A 19566-nucleotide genomic window follows, 5' to 3' on the forward strand; every position below is an offset into this window, starting at 1 on the left:
TTGCTTGTTTTTTTCTTGTAAAGTTGTTTGAGTTCCCTGTATATTCTGGATATTAATCCTTTGTCAGATGTATATTTTGCAAATATTTTCTCCCACTCTGCTGGCTGTCTTTTAACTCTGTTAATTGTTTCTTTTGCTGAAGATATATAAATCTTTTTTTGTGTGTGTGACCGGCAAGGGGATCGGAACCCTTGGCTTCGTGTCGCCCGCACCGCACTCAGACAGTGAGCGCACCTGCCATCCCTATATAGGATCCAAATATAGGATCCTTGTATAGGCCTTGGCGCTCCCAGCGCTGCTGCGCTCCTAGCACCGCACTCTCCCGAGTGAGCCACGGGTTCGGCCCTGCAATGCACTTTATTCAAACTTCATTCACTGTATTCAGAGTAATTGGTGAAAGGTTAAGGGTTCAGATCCCTGTACCGGCCAGCCACCAAAACAAAACAAACAAAAAAAGAAGTAATTAGTGTGTGAGCTTTACCATCCTGCTGGTTCCTTTATTAATCAGTTAAATAAACCTCTGCATGTGCTCACTTAAAAAAGTAATTGACTTGAGATGGTCTTTTCTACTGGATTGTTCATTTCTCAACATGGCAAGGATAGCACCTTATTTATCTGTCATCAGCAACAACTATCATGCCTGCCACATAATAGGGGTTGCTGTGCTTGTTGAATGATTATGCCTCAGACCCATGGTAATATCCTCTAACTTAAGACAAATAGATGATTCAGGTTGTGAGCTAAAATTACAAAACCAAACATGCTCAGAATAGGTTAGAGCTGTGCAGACCTCTCTTCTCATAGGAGATTCAGAAAAAAACACATTCCACTCCCCAGTGCCAGATGGGATTCATTAGTGCCTGTTTGTGTGCTGGGCACAGTCACCCAGTGATCCAGGGGGACAGTAAACCTGTCTTCGTGTTAAAAGGGAACTAACAGCATTTCTTAATGTCCCTGTCAGTTTATGAAAAGACAGACAAGTTTGTAGAATCATAAAGTCTCATGATCACGTTCCTCCAAAACATTCTCATACTCCATTTGAATTGAGTTTTTTTTTTTTTAAGATGACCGGTAAGGGGATCTTAACCCCTGACTTGGTGTCGTCAGCACCACGCTCAGCCAGTGAGCGAACCGGCCATCCCTGTATGGGATCTGAACCCAGGGCCTTGGTGTTATCAGCACCGCACTCTCCCGAGTGAGCCACAGGCTGGCCCTGAATTGAGTTTGATGCAGCATTCTAGCCAATGTCATTTCTGCCAGCTGAAACTGCCCCAAATTTGCCCACTTCAGGAACCACGACTAGGGCTGGCCGGTTAGCTCAGTTGATTAGAGTGTGGTGCTGATAACACCAAGGTCCAGGGTCCAATCTCTGTAGTACTGGCCAACCACCAAAAAAAAGGAACCCTGAGTATGGGGACTGCTGCTCAGAAAAGTACTTTTGAAGGGAGAGTAGACACAGACCCTGTTCATTAAAGATCACATGGAAGTATACAAGAACCAGGCTCTTTTAAGACCATGTTCATTACCTCTTGGCTGCTCTGCTTCTAGTAGGAGAAAAGTATTTGTTACTGATAAATAATATTCTCTGTCATTTTCATGGCAGTGAGTAAACCTAAAAATACAGAAAAGAGGGGAAAAAAACAACCAAAAAATCCAAGTACACAGCTTCTTAGAAGTTTAAATGGACTGTATCTCCTGGCCACATCATGCTCTGCTCTGATTTATAGCAATCAAGCCTCAAAGAAAAGACAGCAATAAATCCAATCCACATGGCTCTTGAAAAAAAGGCATCTATTTGGCTTTTAATACAAAATGACTCAGATACACAGAAAGAAAATATCATACAAGCCTGTTACTGAATAAAAAAAAGATGACAAAAAAACAAGTTTCAGTCACGTTCCCCATCTCCAGCTTGGATTAGAAAATAGGAAACTACAAACCAATATCTGTCCTTCTGAAGAAACCCTATCTGAAAAAAAAAGAAAAAAAAGGAAAAAAACCAGTCCCTGAAATCTGGCAGATAGTTTTCATAGAGGCCACTGGGAGCTTGCCTTAATCATCCTGGCAAAATGGGATACAAGTGGTTGTTGAAATATGGTCATTGCCTCCTCTGTTTCTTGCTAGTAATGGTCATCTGAAGGGAGGAAGCTAGCCTGGGTAACATTTGACGCCACTTATGCAGTCTGAAGTCTCAAAGTCAAGCAGCCTTGGAGTCTTCCATTCCACATCTTCACTGAATCTCCCCCATATACAGTCTCTTGTCACTGGATGCTGAGAGAACTGAGGTAAAAAGAACAGAGAAGATAACTGGAAATAATGAAAGCTCAATAAGACTTGGTGCTCAAGGGCTCTTGTGTCAAGAGCCAATTTTGATATAGAAGAGCAATTGGATTTAGCTTGAATTCCCCTCCTAAACACCATCCACAGGAAATTGTAGCTTGGCTTTTCAATCCAAGTTTTCTCAAAACCATGAGGGTGACTGTGCTACAGGAAATACATTATCAGGCTCTAAATCCTGATGTCCCTTGTCAGTCAAGCCCCAAGAAAATGAACCTTCCCAGTCATTCTAGGAGAGAGAAATCGAGTCTGTGCCGGTCATTTTGTAAATGTGCTTCTGCTTGTTATACTTAGCCCTGGAGAAAGTTACATTTTCTCCTTAAATTCAAGGCCTATTATTTGGTTTAGCTAGACAATAAATTTTTTTTTTTTTTTTTAGACAATAAAATTTAAGCTGCAATTTAAATCTAAATATTAAATATCGTTCTTCATCTAAATACATCACTGAAACACAGACTTGATGCAAGTAAACTGTAACAAGAAATAAACTAACCAATCCCTCTTTGGGATCAAGAAGAAGATGGAACATTGCTCTTATCATTTAGGACAACAATAGTGAGACTGTTACTGGATACCTATAAAGACTGTTGGCAAGTGGCTGGCCAGTTAGCTCAGTTGGTTAGGGTGTGGTGCTGATAACAGCAAGTCCGGGGTTCAATCCCTGTACCAGCCAGCTGCCAAAACACTGTTTGCATGGAAATTCACATAAAACAGATGCCCACTTTTGTCTCTGTATTCCCAGTGGCCCTCTGGGGAAATTCCCACCATTCCCTTTCCCCATAGTCAGCAGGGACTTACTGATGGGCTCGTCGGGGTGAAAAGCCACTTCATTGATGGAGCCTGCATGGCCAGGAAGCTTATACAATATTCTCCTGCTTGTGGTATCCCATACATACACAAATCTGCAAGGTATCATGAAGAACAAAGGTAAGGTCTCCCAGAGCTGGTGGGAGGCACAAGTTTTTAAGGGAAATGGAAGCAACAATTATTTATTCACCCCATAATCATTAAACTGTGTTCCGGCTTTTAGAAACTAGGAATACAGAGTAAAAAAACGGGAATACAGAGTAAGGCAAATTCCTGAGTTCACCTGCTTTGACCAAGTCAGTGAAATTATAGTGCCTTGGGAGATCTGGGATAAGTTGGTAGTCAGGTCCACCCAACCATGCCTCAAGAAACTGAGTGGAGAAATAGGAATTGCTAAGAAATATAAACACTACTGATAATTTGAAATGCAAGCTTCTGAAATGCAAAAGACCACAGAGAAATAGTTTTTCCCAAGAACCCCACACAAAAAACTTCTTCAAAGAGCATCTAGTAAAATTAGACTATAGTTAACCTCATAATCATTCAGGAATGTCTTAAAGGTAACACAACTCATGGTAGGTTGAGAGCCTAAGTAGAAGACTCAGTTGAACTTCTCCATACTGTATTCAATTCTTAGTATAGTATTCAAATGGAGCCCAGAGAAGGAATAGGAAGTTTCTGCTACATAGACATAACCCAAATATTCACCTGAATATTTGTAGTGAATTCATGGGCAGAAAGAATACTGAATTCTAGAATGGGAGGCAGCCAACAGAAACCACCTAGTCTGAATTCTTCATTTTATAGACAAGAGAACTACGATACAGCAACTTGTCCAAGGTGATAGAGTTCATCAATGGCAGAGCTAAAATTAGAACTTTTAATATGTTTCAGTAAACTGAGGACACCAAATTTGGGAAAGGGGGAAGGAAAGGGTGGGTTAGGGAGAAAATGGTAAAGGGCCACAAAAAATGTTTATATTGTGCAATGATAAAATAAAAAAATTTTTTTAAATGTTTCACTATTCTTCTCTCTCTTCCCAACTTCAAACATTCTGCGATCTTCCCCCCCCACCAAAAAAAAAAAAAAGTTTCTTTGACCTTCAGCCTTGCCTGAATCATTTTAGCTGATAACCAAAAAATCGGCTCTGACCAGGTCAGTTACATTATAGTGCCTTGAGAGATCTGGGATAAGTCAGTAGTCACATCTACTTGTCCTGGAAAATGTTATCATTAGACCATTTTTACTTAGAAGCAGACAGGATGGCACCAAAAAGCCATAAAATAACCTAGAACACTTCTTGTGGTCCTTACCCTAGATCCCTGCATGTAGGATGTAACCTAGTAATAATCCTAAATCTATACGTCATGTACAACCAATAGAAAACCTGATAATGTAATTAGGCAAGACTGTCCTTCTCTCTCTCTCCTTTGATCCTTCCCCCTTCTTGTGATTATAAAATGCTAAGCTCTGCTGGCCTTCTGCAGAACTCATTTCTCAGAGTGACCTGACTATGCATCTCCCTGTTTGCAATCGTCACATTGGCTCAATAAAACTTGCTATATGTATTTGGCCTCCATTTCTTTTTACATCAGCACAGTTAAAAGGGTAAAGGAAAGAGCTACTATCTTCATATGACTATACAAAAGTATCTGCTGGTAAATTTAAAGGGCTGGTGGTTTTTCAGCAGGTATTAAAAATTATTTACATATTTGTTTTGTTCAATCAACACTCACCAATACTTGATTATAAAATGCCTAGTTCTGATCCAACATTACACTTTTGGTCTAAAATGCAAATAAACAATAGCTTCTTAATTATATTGTGCAGCTCTCTTGGGCTAGGCTCCATAAGAACTAAGTAAAAGTTCCAAGCAAGATAGAAAAAAAGCAGACACAACATCTCTCTAGACTCCTTAGTTCTGATGTTTGTGACCTCCCTACTATCTTCTTTCCTGCCATGCACAAGTAACTGGTTCTCGTTAATCCAGCTAAGTGCAGAGTGGCATACTGAAAGAGTATGAGCTCTGGAATCAGAAAGACCTGGGTTCAAGTAAGGTTTTAGACAATTATAATCAAGGAGAAAATACCAATCTCACAGTATAGTTAAGAAAAATAAGGAGATAATGTATACAAAGTACCCTGCACACAGAATTAATGATAGCTATTGTTATTATGAATACACTCATTATCAAAACAGAATCGCACAGGGCAGCCCACCCCATGGCTCAGTTGAGAGAGTGTGGTGCTGATAACACCGAGGCCACGGGTTCAGATCCCTATATAGGGACGGCCAGTTAGCTCACTTGGGAGAGCATGGTGCTGACAACACCAAATCAAGGATTAAGATCCCCTTACCAGTCATCTTTAAAAACAAACAAACACATGAAGTCACCAAGTTGACTAAATCACTCTCTGCAGAGACACTGGCCAGTCTTCCCATGGTCCTTGATAAGACTGTTGAGGGTTTCACATGAAACCCTCAAGAATTTGAACATAAGGAGAGGATTTGTACATAGAAAGGGGATATCTGCCCAATCCAGGCCAACCTGAAAAGGAGTTTTTTGAGAAGGATACATTTCTCCAGCACATAAAAGACAGCAGAACCCCAGATCTCCAACAGTTTACTTTAAGGCCTCACTCTTGATGGCTGCCAATTAGATGTTAAATTTAGAGGGTTTTTTTTGTCCTCTCCTTACTTTGGTATGGCAACATTCGGCAGGAACCAGGCTCCTTATGTAACAGAGCTGCTTGCTGACTTGGGGCTAATTGGCGAGGTAGCCTGTGAAACCTGGCCAACCCCGGTGGGTAGAGAGAGAGAAGCAGGCTTTCCTCAGACCAGAGCCATGCTTTCACATGTAAAGTTTAAAGAAACAGTGGAAGAGAGGGAAGAGAGGACATTAAGTCAAAAAGGGCCAACAAGAAAAATAAACTGCTCTTGTCAGAAAAAGAAATTATGCAAATATATTTTAAAAGCTTAATTACAAAGGAAACATATACTATCTCTGGTGAAAATTATGTAAAAATACTGAGAATGGTTTATACTCTGCCAGACTGCAAGACACCTTATTCTGTTTCTTAAGGTCTTCTTTAGTAACCTGACAACTAAAAATCACTTAGATTTCCTCTTCAAGACAGCTCTCTAAACTACCCGGACTCAAATAAATCATCCATGTGGCAGTGATTCACCTAGACACCCCCTGTCCCCAGTACCTGAACACTTGTCCATTTTTTCCTGGCATTAAGCTTGTCAGGGAAAATAAAAGTGGATTCTGAAATTTTCAAGTATGTTCAGCATTACTCACAAATAGAAAGATGTGGGATAAGCCACAGTGTTCTTGATGGCAATATTAGGAACCCAAATAGGGGAAAACCCTAGAATATGCTGAAAGCCCCGGCTATCTTGGGAACAGCTTTCCATTTATATATATGATGGTGCTTGTTTCAGTAGGGTAGGAGAATCTCTAAAGGGGAGAAGGTTGGGGTCAAGGTAAAAACGGTCAAGACATCTCCCAATGGGAGCTAAACCCAGAATTTGCCATCAGAGGGTCTCATCATTCTTTACCATCCCACATTTGTAGTCATCAACCTGGACACCTGGACATACCTATTTAATCTGTGATTCCCTCCCAAGTACAGGTCGTCATATACATACCAAACACAATAGCACCTAACAGGACAATTCTCTTCCTTTTGTTTCTCATTCAGCATATAAAGTCTGAGCTAGTTTAAATTCATATCTAAGAAAGCCTCAGTAGAGCTGGCTGGTTAGCTCAGTTGGTTAGAGTGTGATGCTGCTAACACCAAGGTCAAGGGTTTGATCACTGTACCAGCCAGCCACCAGGAAAAAAAAAAAGCCTTAGTCTATTAATTCAGTGCAGGAGTGTAAAATACCTAGTCCACATGTTGCTATACCCCTCACCTAGCAATCATGTCACTTCCCACTGGACCCAGATCTAGCTCTGAATCATCCTCAACACAGGCAGCAAATTATCAAGAGCTGAGCTGATATAGAGGATAAAATTCGACTACCATCCTTGAGCTAAGAATTCATTCATGTAACATTCACTAAGTGCTTGCTCACAGAGATGACCGAGATTCATTCTCTGACCTCTAGGAGCAAATAATTTAGTGGTGGGTATGCCCACTATGTTTGTCTGACAGTAAGATGTAATAGATGCTAATAAAGGTCAGATGTATAAAGTGTGACTACAGCACAGATCAACAAACTGTTAGTTATGTCTGAGAGGTAAGGGAGAGACAGGGCTAGAGAAAGTTCATAGATATAACATAGAGGTGGTAACTACAGAGAAATAGGAGTTTGGAAATGGATAAGCGGGGATATGAGAGAGAACCAGGAGGTAAGAATGCACAAAGGAGGTTAGAATAAAGAGTTCCATGTGAGTGAAGGGGTGATGGTAGAGGAGAGGTGAGTACTCAATATGTATTTGAATGAACTGAAGCATGGCAGAAGAACCTGATGAAGGAGAATGGAGACAGATTATGAGTCTGAATTTTACTTTGATGGCAAAAGGAATCCAACAGAATCAAAGAAATTGTTAACCCTCCAGGTCTAAAATATATCCAAAGAGGGTAAAATAATGTGTTTGTCCAACAGTTTTTAAACCCTTCATTCTGCACACGGCTTCCTCTATGAGTACAGCCATAACTCTGTGTGTGCTTTAGCTCTGTATCTGTACTTCATGTATTATACATGACAAGACACCTGCATAACTACATTATTCTTTACATGATACCCAGTAATCCTTACCTGTCGGCTGAGCCAGCTGCTATTTTGCTTCCATCAGGTGACCAAGAACATCTCAGAAGATTCTACATAGACAAATAAACAGAAATCCATGGAACAGTAACATACCAAACTCCTCTTTGCTAGACTGCAGAATCACTGAGAGACTTTAAATTTTTTAAAGTTATTCTTCCCAGAAAGATGACCGGCAATTATCTTATAGTCTGTGGCCCAAAATACCATACTTTGTTATTTTACACTATATAAAAACTTACTGTAAAAAATGCTTAATTTATAGTTAATTAGATTGGACGTGGCAACAAAAATTTTGTTCTGCCTATAAATGGAGGCTCACTTCACTCCATTTATCTTGATCCTCATTTAAAATTTTTCTGTTTATCTTGATGAAAAATAAAATCAAACCCAACAAAAAATGATTTGATTTATAAAATGAAACTGAATCTCAATGAGCTCTCAAGAGAAAAACACTAATCTCTATTAACAAATTCTCTGAGGGGAAAAGCTGTTTTCAACAGAGCTGACCTGGGAATTTGAGAGTTTGAAAAAAATTTCTGCATTGGCAGGTTAGTTCAGCTGGTTAGAGTGTGGTTTGGTAACACCAAGGTCAAAGGGTTCAGGTCCCTGTAGTGGCCAGCCGCAAAAAAAAAAAAAAAAAAAAAAAATTCTGTCTCTCAGATCTTGGGCTATGGTGCTTACCGAGGGGAGGAATGTATTCTCTTATTTCTAATAGCTGATCACTGGGAGGATAAGGGAGACCATCTGGGTCCCATATGAAACACTGATCTAAGAGAGCCGAAATTCCCAATGAATTAAAAGGCTACAAGTGTCCTGTAGAGGGTGGACTGAAATCAGAAGTTCTCAGTTTGAGAGGTGGCCCCATCATTATCTAGCTATGAGACTGCCTTCTCCCGTATGACTCTGTTAGTTTTATTTTGGGCAAGAAGTTTTGATGAAGAACAGTGTTACTGGAATGCAGCCCATTCTTAGTAAAGCTATTGCTCTCTATCCTTAGCACCACTTCAAATGTTACTTTCAATCAAACGGACAGTAAAATTCCTTTGCCATGCAGGACTCACCTTTTCAAAGTTGTGCACATTTCCTTGAAATATCTTCACACACCTCTCTTTGGGGGCAAATGGCCGGACATCCCAGACACGCACTGAAAAACAAATTCAAACAAACCCACCAATCAAAACAACTAACAGCCAGAGGCCTCCTGAGAACCCAGCAGAAATTAGTATCATGTCAATGACAGATGCTGTTTTCTGGATGGAAGAGGTCCAACATGACACATTACTACTTGTTAAGGTTCTTTTCTTTTTCTAACAGAAATAAAATGCGTCCAAGTCCCATTAACTGGGGAAGGGCACGGAGGAAAGCTCAGGGGGTAGGAGGGGTAAATGTCAAACACAATATTGGGAATTTGCAACAGAAGGCAGATGGGTGTGACTATAATTTCAAAAAAACATTTTGCAAATGATTCCTCTGCCAACTCAGAGTCACATCCTGCAAAGCTTTGACGTGACAATCTTAATACCATTGACTACTACTGTGACAATGAATCTATAAAAACTAAACTTAAACTTAACACTGACCTCTCCTACTTTTCCTCATATGAGCACTTGACAGTCTAAACTTCTCAAAGGTCAAATATATCAAAAAAACCACTGTACCAAAAATCGGAAAAAAAGGGGGAGAAAAATCACCTATTCTTTTTTGTAAAACTACTTCGGAGATCTAATGATATATGTGAAAAGGTTCTAAAAATTGGAGGCAATAAACAAAAATAAAGAATTTTCATAATTTTATTATGTAGCCACAATAAGAAATTCTTCTTACTGTTATTTTAATACCATTTAGGGAAACTCACTGTTCCTCTACTATAAAGAATGCTAGAATTAGTCAACAGTTAATCCACTGAAATCAGGGTATGTGTACAAACATCCACTGTAAGCAGTAGCTATAGCCATTGTAAGTAAAGCTATACTGACAGTGACATTTGAGTAATGTCATTTTGAGTGTGAAAAAAGTAATACCACGCCCTGGAGTCATACAGGCATGAAAAGGCAAAGCAATGCATGAAAGTTTGACATTGAGATTAGAATATAGTCAGAAGGTAAGAATGTCCATTCATTCAACAAACCTTTATTGAGTATCCATTAAGTGCTAGGTACTGTTTTTGTTACATATCAGTGAATGCATTTTAGTTCCTGACAAGCATATAAACTTGTATACCAGGGACATTTCTAAGCCCCCCCCAACATTAAGCATATAATCCAACAAGTCACCTTCCTTTTTTGCTATAGTAAACCTATCCTCCCACTCCATGACTCAACAATAAGCAAAGAGAAAGGCCAAGAGTGTATGTCTGTGTAAATCCAGAATGTTGAAATGTTTTAATGAGGACCTCTTCTTGCAGCAATACTTCTGGAGCGAGGAGAGAAGACATACTGGCAGAAAAGAGTACAACAGTTCTACTGCTCAACCAAGCTTGGTGCTTTCTGAAAATGCTTGACAAATGCCCTGAATGGAGCTCTAGACTCTCATTTTTCTTGTTAAACTAATCACCTATACAGTTTCTTGCGTCTTACGTGGAGTCACAGCACACCAGAGCTGAAATGGACCTTTAAAGTTCACTCCTTTTATCAATGTAGAAACTGATGCTCAGAGGGAAGAAATGTTATGTGCAAAGTTGTTCAGGGACTACATGGCAGAACTGGGACTAGAACCCTGGATTTTTTTTTTTTTTTTTGGTTGCTGGCCTGTACAGGAATCCAAACCCTTGACCTTAGTGTTACCAGCACCACCCTCTAACCAACTGAGTAACCAGCCAGCCCAGAGTCCTGGATTCTTGACTATCTCATCTAAAGCTTTTTCCATTACAGCATGTTCTCCTAATTGCCTGGTGTAATCTGTAAGCCATACTCTTGACTCTTTCCTTAGACCCTTATTTATCCCAGTACACATTTCTAGCATCCAGTGCCCACTTTCTTCGGGGTCCACAGTGAATGGGCACTGGGATGGCTTTCCTCTCCAAAGTTACCTGTATTGTCCATTGCATTGGACAAGAGATAAGAGCCTTCAGAACTTAAACTCAGGCCAGTCACTGAATCTGCATGACCCCTCATGGTGTAGGTTAGCTTGTTTTGGCGCAGGTCCCAGACCTGCAAAAACAAAAAGGTGCTCCCAGAAATCAAATTGAGAACAGCAGAGAAACAGAATTACTCAAGAGTCAATTGCCTAGAGAAACTGGCATCCCTTCTATAGCTGGCTCTGTGCCAAACATTATTTTATCACAAAATACAGGACTTCTCTGAAAAAGGAGAAAACTCTTGTCATTCTAAAAAAGGAGTTGAAGCTATCATGTTTGACTAGATAGATACAAACTAATGAATGTCAAATATTAACATAAAATTTAAACAAAAGTAATAGAATTTATAGAGGTTATTTTCAAATCAAAACAAAATATATTAGGCATTAAAGAAAAAACTAAATAGCACTTAAAATGCTTCAACCATTATTCTTAGTCACTAAAAAGCAATTATTAGAACTATTAAAAAAAATGTCATTTGAAAAAGGCATTATAGGGCTGGCTTATTAGCTCAGTTGGTTAGAACGCAGACTTACACACCAAGGTCACGGGTTTGGATCCCCGTACGAGCCAGCCTCAAAAAAAAAAAAAAAAAGAATGAAAGAAAAAAAGGCATAATAATTAAATGTAAAATGTATGTAACAAGAAAACATGCAAAAATAGATGCTTAAATTCTTTCATTTAACAGCACAATAATATGTATATGCACATACCATACACATACATACACACTATGGAAAGGCATATTTAATAAAAGAAAAATAACTTGCAGATTCACTTTTGCCAGTGTCAAAAAAGGTAAGAAAAATAGCTCAGCTGAAAACAACCTAAATGTCAAATAGGGAAAATAGGTGGTTTATCAAGTTACGGTTCATAAACACACTGCAACACTATGAGGTCTCACAAATGAGACAGGATGTCAGAGTGGTAAGAGTGGAGACTTAGGGTCAGAATGAACGGGTCTCTGCCACTTAGAGTTACATGTCATTTGGGCCACTAACCCTTTCTAACCTGTTTCCTAGGCTGTAAGACAAAAATAACAATATCTACTTCTTATGGCTGCTGTGAGGTTTACAAATAAGAATGCTTAACATATGCCTGGCTCACGGCAGGTCTGAAATAATGGGTAGCTATTATTAAGCAGTTCCTAAAAATAACTCTGAAGGCCAAATGTAAAAGTGTTTACATAATAAGCTATTAAGCAAAAAAGGAAAATACAAAACAGTATTTATATTTACATTGACTGCAATTATGTAAAATATATATTAAAGTTGACAGAAATAGTCTGGATGTCATATAGAAAAAGAACAGCAGTTCTGTCAGGGTCATTGGTATTATACAAAATTTCCCCCCAATTTTATTTAATATTGCCATGTAGTTTTTCTAAGTGAATAAAATTTTTGCTGTCTCTTAAAGTAAGGCACTTTCCCTCATCCAGAAATGAGTTCGATGTTATATGCCAGAGCAACACATAAGGCAGACAACTCACTTTCTCCATCAATAATTCATTCATGTGTGGAGCTCAACACACTTTATATATGATCATTTTTTGTGTGAAGATGTTTGCTGCCTCAGTAACCAGAAAAGCTTGAAATGGTTGACATTTTGTTCAAGCTGTTATTCCTCCTCTTCAGAGAAGGCACTGTTGAAATAAATCTTTAACTTTGTAACAACGAGGAGAGAATGCACTTTGCCACCCCTCACAGCACCTGTGTGGTATTTCCAGACTTTCCTTCTCAAGGTCTGCACACCTTGTTTGTGCAGGGCCAAAAAGTATCCAGGATTTTGACACAGAAAATGAGTTTGGCACTAATTTAAGCAAAATGTTATGCAAATATCCTAATCAGCTGTTCACTGAACATGTGGGTATCTGATTAGTGGCAGGCATTGCTGGAGATAAAAATACACAGTCCATATTCTCAAGGAGCATTTAGTCTAGCAGGGAAAACAGACATGTAAACAAGTAATGAGAGGTCTATATAATATGCAGGGGCATTATATACCGGCATGACCGATAAGAGGATCTTAACCCTTGACTTGGTGTTGTTAGCACCACGCTCTCCCAAGTGAGCTAACCGGCCATCCCTATATGGGATCCGAACCTGTGGTCTTGGTGTTATCAGCACCACACTCTCCCGAGTGAGCCACAGGCCAGCCCCTGAAAAGATATTTTTTAATTAGACAAAATAGAAGGGTATTTCCAGGCAAAGGTAATGTGTGAAACCAGAAAGGCAAGAAAAAAAATTGCTGGACTATAGGGAATTAGGCACAGAGAGGCCACAGATGATGCTCGAGAGGTAGGCAGGCACAGGCCATTTCATGAAAAGTTTTGAATGCCTGGTTTAAACTTTATCTCCCTCACTGGGGAGCCACAGAAGGGTTCAGAGCAGGGGAATGAGTTGGTTAGATGTGCATTCTGGAAAGATCCTTCTGGCCCAGATAATTGAAGGCATGAGACCAGAGAATGTGAAATCAATGAGGATCTATTCTGTCCCTTTAACCACTACATCCGAAAAAAATTAAAAAAAAAAAATTACCAACTAACCTCCTATCCTGACTAGAGCTCAGCCAAAGTACTGACAGCCATAACTTGAAGCCCTCAAGCAGTGACACATTTTCTTCTTCTTTCATTTTCCTGACTCCCCAATCCTACCACCAGGAAGAAAGTCCCAAGAAGACGAGCAGGAACTGCATATTTACTCACAAATATACACAGAATTTGTTTACCTCAGATTTTAAACGGGGGTCCCATTACCTGTTTATTCCTCCTTTCTTAGGACAGGCAGTGCTGAGATAGACTGAGAAGCAAACAAAAACCAAGCTCTTTAGGGAGCATCTCCTAATGCAGTGAGGCAATGTAATGATTTGTCAAGCAAGTGCTCAAGACTAGTAAGCCCCTAAGTGCTTAAAAGGTACTTGTTAATTGACTAGAGGCAATGAGAGAGAGTAAAAAGATTATCACCCTCTATCTATCTATCTGGAGATAGAGCTCAGGCCATGCTTCTACCACTAAGTGGTGACTATATGATCTTGGCCAAATAACTTAACCTCTTACGGCCACCCTTCTGGCATCTATAAAATTAGATGGTTTTTTTTTTTTGTCTTTTTCGTGACCGGCACTCAGCCAGTGAGTGCACCGGCCCTTCCCATATAGGATCTGAACCCGCGGCGGGAGCGTCACCGCGCTCCCAGCGCCGCACTCTCCCGAGTGTGCCATGGGCTGGGCCCTAAAATTAGATGTTTAAGGTACTCTTCAGGTTCGACAGTCTCCAAGTCTATTTGACTTTTTTTTTTTTTTTTTTTTGTGGTGGCTGGCCAAACCTTTGACCTTGGTCAAGTATGGGGATCCAAACTCTTGACCTTGGTGTTACAAAGGCTGCACTCTAACCAACTGAGCTATTTCTGATTGAAAAGGAGTCTCTCTTTTGCATGTTTAAAAAAATTCATGAGCGCCTGAGGGCAATTAAGAGTTTTTCTGGGTCCAGGGGCAATTACTCTCCCCTGAGCATTTAACAACAGGGTATTTTTAAATAGGGAGAAGACTGTCTTCTAACTGAATTCTAAAATGTGAGACCATCTCTCTAGCACATTGTTTAGTTATACAGGAGCAAAAATGAAGACAAATAACTATAGTAACTGGCTTTCAAATACTTTATTAACTGTTGCTGCCAGAAAACAATCTGATAGCTTGTATCCAAGATCTGAAACATCCTTATACTTATCAGATTAATATTCATCTGGAAATCTAAGGAAACAAATACAGAAAAAGTTTCATGCACAAAATATGCCCACAACAGCATAAATTGTGATAGTGATATATATAAAACAGCCTACATGTTCAGTGACATGATTATGATTTACTAAACTATTGAATATTCTCATAATAAAAGTAAAAATGATGATAATTATTGCAGCTGGCAAATATTGAACACTTACTATGTGCCTGCCATGGTGCTGGGAATACTGATTTCATTTAATTCATGTAACAATTGTATGAGGTAGGCTGGTTATTCCCATAATAATAAGAAATGAGACTTAGAGAAGTTAAAATAATTTTAAGATTACATATCTAGCAATTAAGTAGCAGAATCAGAAAAGTGATTCTAACTACAGTGCTAAGAAGAAAGTAAGAGTGATGTGATAGAGAGCAAACAGAGGGCCTACTTTAGTCTAAGAAATCCTCTCTGAAGAGGAAATATCTGAGCTGAGATCTAAAGACAATAGTGAGCCAGCCACAGCAATATCTGAGGTAGGATATCCTGACAAAGGACTACCTATATATTAAGTGAAAAGAGGATCTTATAAGATTTTATCTAAAGTGTGAATATTAAGATGTTTACATATAAGGCATTAAGATATAGAAAAAGACTGGGAGTCAATATACTGAAATATCAAGAGTGACTGAATTTGAATGACAAAAATACAGTGATTTTTTTTTTTTGTCCAACTTTTCTTCTTACATTTTCTAAACTTTCTTTAATGGACAAATTACCACATCACACTTATTACTAAAAGATTTTAATTGCAATTAATTTTATCTTATTTTTTTTTTTTTTTTTTTGTCGTTTTTCGTGACCGGCACTCAGCTAGTGAGTGCACCGGTCATTCCTATATAGGATCCGAACCCGCGGTGGGAGCGTCGCCGCGCTCCCAGCGCCGCACTCTACCGAATGCGCCAAGGGCTCGGCCCTTAATTTTTAAATATTTTTCTTCCCCCCCAAATTGATTTGTTAAATATACATTTGAATGCAATTTTTACATCTCTGAAAACTTTTAAGGTAATAAGCAGGCAAATCAGGAAAGTCTATCCTGATTTTTAGTTTGGAAAATAGGAAACAATATGTATAGTACACAAACAAGGAAGCTCCCAATGCTGGTAAGAGAAGGCAGTGATCCTGATCAAGTACATAATAAGGATGTCCCAGTTTTTGGAATACTGGATGCAATCCTAATAAAAAAACTCCCTGAAAACAAAGCACTGGCAGAAAAATTTCCATGTTTGTGGACAGATTAAAGACTTTTTTGTTTGGGAAGAAAAAGACTACATGGTTATAATATAAATTTATAACTAGAATCAGGGGACTTCCCAAAGAAAAAGGAAAGAAGATTTTAGAAAAAAAGTAGTGCTGTACGTGACTGCTGTTATACATTCCCCATATTTAAGATAACTTTGGATTTCAGAGCAAAATTGGTATGTTTCAACAGACAATGACTGGGATTTGCTATCTGCAGAAATAACCTTTCCTAAGAGAAAGTATAACAGACAGTGTATATCTGAGAAGACATGAAAAACTTTCAAATTCTAAAAGAGAGCTGGGTATACCTTCTTCAGGAATACATAGCACAATTGTCTAGAAGGCCCAGGAACAGTCTAGATAAAGAGCCCAAAGTAAGCCATATTATCTATAGTAAAAAAGACTTACTAGGACAAGAGTGTTATTCTTAGGCTAGTCTATCCTCATAGTGATGAGGGCATCAAATTCTCATAGCTTAAATAAAAGAAGCCAGTCTTAACAGGTTACATACCATATGACTCCATATATATTATATTTTGGAAAAGGAACTATAGGACAAAGAAGAGATCAATGATTGGTAGATGTTAGGGATGGGGAGAAGGTTTGACACAAAGGGGAATACTATGAAATTTTGGGGGTAATAAAAATTGTTCTGTACCTTGTTTGTAATAGCTACATTAATCTATGCAAGCATTAAAATTTGTACAAGTGTACACCAAAAATATGTTAATTTCACTGTATGTAAATTTAAATAATATCTTTAAAATGATGAATCCTGAGGCACTTATGAGTCATTCAAGTGGGGGATGCTGAGTACTGGCTATATATGGGAGTCTGAAGCTTGAGATCTGGCCTAGGAGTGTGGTCATCAGCACAGAGATGACAAAGTAATGGAAACAGATGAGATGTGTCTGGGGAAAATGTATGCAGCAAGAAGGGCACCTAGAAAAGAACCTTGGGGAACAACGATATTTAAAGAATGCATAGAGAAAATGATCATAAAGGCATCTGAGAAAGGGTAGGACCTACTAAAGGTAGGCAATTTGTAGTCACAGAACTCAGGGAAGACAGGACGCTAGGTCTATGGTATACAATGGTTATGTTAAAGGGGGAAAAAAAAGACTAAAAAGGACTTACTGGATTTAGCAACAGAGAGATCACCAGTGACCCTGAAAGGAATAGTGTCAATGGAAAAATGAAGCAGAAGCCAGACTGTTACGGGTGATCAGGAGATATGGAATTGAGGAATGAAAGCAAGATTGAATGCAGAAAAATCTTCAGGGGATTTCTCATAAGAGTTAACAACAGTATGACTCTGGAACTAAACTCTTCAGGGGATTTCTCATAAGTGTTAAAAGCACGACACTGGAACCAAACTCTGGGTTTTGAACTGCAGTTCCATCACTTATTAGCTGTGTAACAATGGGTTAAGTTGTTGTGCCTCTTATAGCTCAGTTTCTTCATCTGTAAAGTGACATTAATAGAATTTATTCTATGAGGTTGTTGTGAAGCTTAAATGAATTAATGATGTTAAAGCTCTGAGATGTAAAGCTCTGAGAACACCACCCGACACAAAGTAAGCACTATGGGTTAGATGATCATGACGATGATGATAACATCATTATATGATAAAAACATTATCATCATCATCATCCTTTTTGTGAAAGGGAAGACTCATAGGGCAATAAAAAGAGGGGATGAGAGGTTGAAGGATCCCCCGCCCTCTGAAGAGACTTAAGCAAGAAGAAAGTAAAAAGCAGAAGAGAACAAAAGGTTGAAAGTAGGATCTGGGAAAATTGATGGCATGAGCTCCAAGAGAAGGGAAGAAAGGTTGAAATCATTCCATTTAAAGGACTACCTTTAGACAAAAGCAGGGATATTTCATCCACAATAACAGCAAATATGGCAAGGAGGGATGGGAATATAGTACAATTTCTAGGGACAAAACAGGAAGATGAATACTTGATGCTTACTATTCTCATGATAAAGCAAAAATAAGGTCAAACAAAGTCTTTGAGATCTTTAAGGAAGCCAGTAAGTAAAGGCAGACACAAATTGTGTAGCCCCCAAATAACAATTCCCATTTACTGGCACTTGCTATGTCTGGGAACTCTGCTAGATGCACTAATGGATTAGCCTCATTTAATCCCCACAACAACCCTATGAGGTAGACACTATTGTTGTTATTACCACCTTTGCTGTTCATATGAGAAAACAGAGGCTTAAAGAAGTTAACAAACTCACTTGAAGTCATAAAACTAGAAAACAGTGGAACTGGGATTAGAACCCAAGTCAATTACTTGAAAGCTTGAGCTACACTGTACTGCCACATGATCTATTGCCTTTGCCCAATATCATTACTTTCTCTTATTCTTAGAATACTTCCTTTCCATGGTGTTATTAAAAAAACAAACAAACAAAAAAAACCACACACTGAGAGATGAGGACAGAGAATCACAAATTCATTCACTTCTATCTCATTAGCCCAACATACTTATAAAAAAAGAAAAAGATTTTGAATGTCTTTAGGCATAGACTGCACTCTCTATATCCTACACAGTCTTCCTCCCAGGGACTTCATACTTTACATTAACTGCCTGGTCCCTGATGGCATTTATACGAACTACAAGTCAACTTTGATTTAGGAACTCAATGAGGATAGTAGAGAAAGAAAATAAGTTCAAAGTTATCTTCCCTTAAGGTGGAATTAAGTGTTTATATACCACAATCTCAGAATTTTAAAAAGATTTGCTTCTATGAGTGGAGACAGGTGAAAGTGAAACATAAACATCAAACATACCTTAATATCATTGTCGATTCCACCAGAAATAATCTGATCACTTGTGTCATTGAAGGTCACAGCTAACACCTGGTACGTGTTCTGAAATGTCTGGATGGCTGCTTTCTTCCGGATGTCCCAAAGCTGAAGCAGAGAAACAGAAGAGTCTATCAGTGACATCATTCTAAGAAGTAACTGCACAGTATACCACCAAGAGCAAGGATTTTGTGGACTTGAACACACTTCTAACATGGACTCCATTCAGAAACTTTACTGGATATCCTGGTAACAGACATGGTGAGAAATGACCACAATTTTGCCCAATGTATATGAAGGTTGGTGAAACAAATCACTTTGGTTATATTATTAAACTGTTTTGTTAAAGTTTGCATAAACATAGTTAATCAATATGACCTCAGAGTGGAAGTCCTCGGGCCAACCCGTGGCTCACTTAGGAGAGTGTGGTGCTAGCAGTGCCAAGGCCATGGGTTCGGATCCCTATGTGGGGATGGCCAGTTGGCTCACTTGGGAGAGTGTGGTGCTGACAACACCAAGTTAAGGGTTAAGATCCCCTTACTGGTCATCTTTTGAAAAAAAAAAAAAAAAAAAAAGAAGTGGAAGTCCTCTACCTGCTTAGTTCATATATTCGTAGGATAACGAGGATTATTAGACTATTGTTTTTCAAACTGTAGATCCTAACTCATTAGTGAGCTGTAACCTACATTTAAAAAAAGATAGGGTTCATCAGAGAAAATGGCAGAATAAGTGCC

The 19566-nt window shown here is 38.8% G+C and overlaps 1 protein-coding gene across 2 annotated transcripts in view; it reads right to left on the minus strand.

Moving 5' to 3' along the window:
* Positions 1–1791: 1791 nt before the first annotated feature.
* The window catches only part of SNRNP40 (small nuclear ribonucleoprotein U5 subunit 40), an 82987-nt gene continuing 65212 nt past the window's right edge, over positions 1792–19566 (minus strand). For both annotated transcript variants that reach the window (XM_063103602.1, XM_063103601.1), the window contains exons 5-10: positions 18818–18940; positions 10955–11075; positions 8988–9070; positions 7915–7976; positions 3136–3239; positions 1792–2280 (exon numbers count right to left, since the gene is read on the minus strand). In XM_063103602.1, the coding sequence (XP_062959672.1) occupies positions 2231–2280; positions 3136–3239; positions 7915–7976; positions 8988–9070; positions 10955–11075; positions 18818–18940 (543 nt within the window). In that variant the 3' untranslated portion in view covers positions 1792–2230. The remainder of the gene's footprint in view (positions 2281–3135; positions 3240–7914; positions 7977–8987; positions 9071–10954; positions 11076–18817; positions 18941–19566) is intronic.

Source organism: Cynocephalus volans, chromosome 8 (genome assembly GCF_027409185.1).
Source record: "Cynocephalus volans isolate mCynVol1 chromosome 8, mCynVol1.pri, whole genome shotgun sequence".
Lineage (NCBI taxonomy): Eukaryota > Metazoa > Chordata > Mammalia > Dermoptera > Cynocephalidae > Cynocephalus > Cynocephalus volans.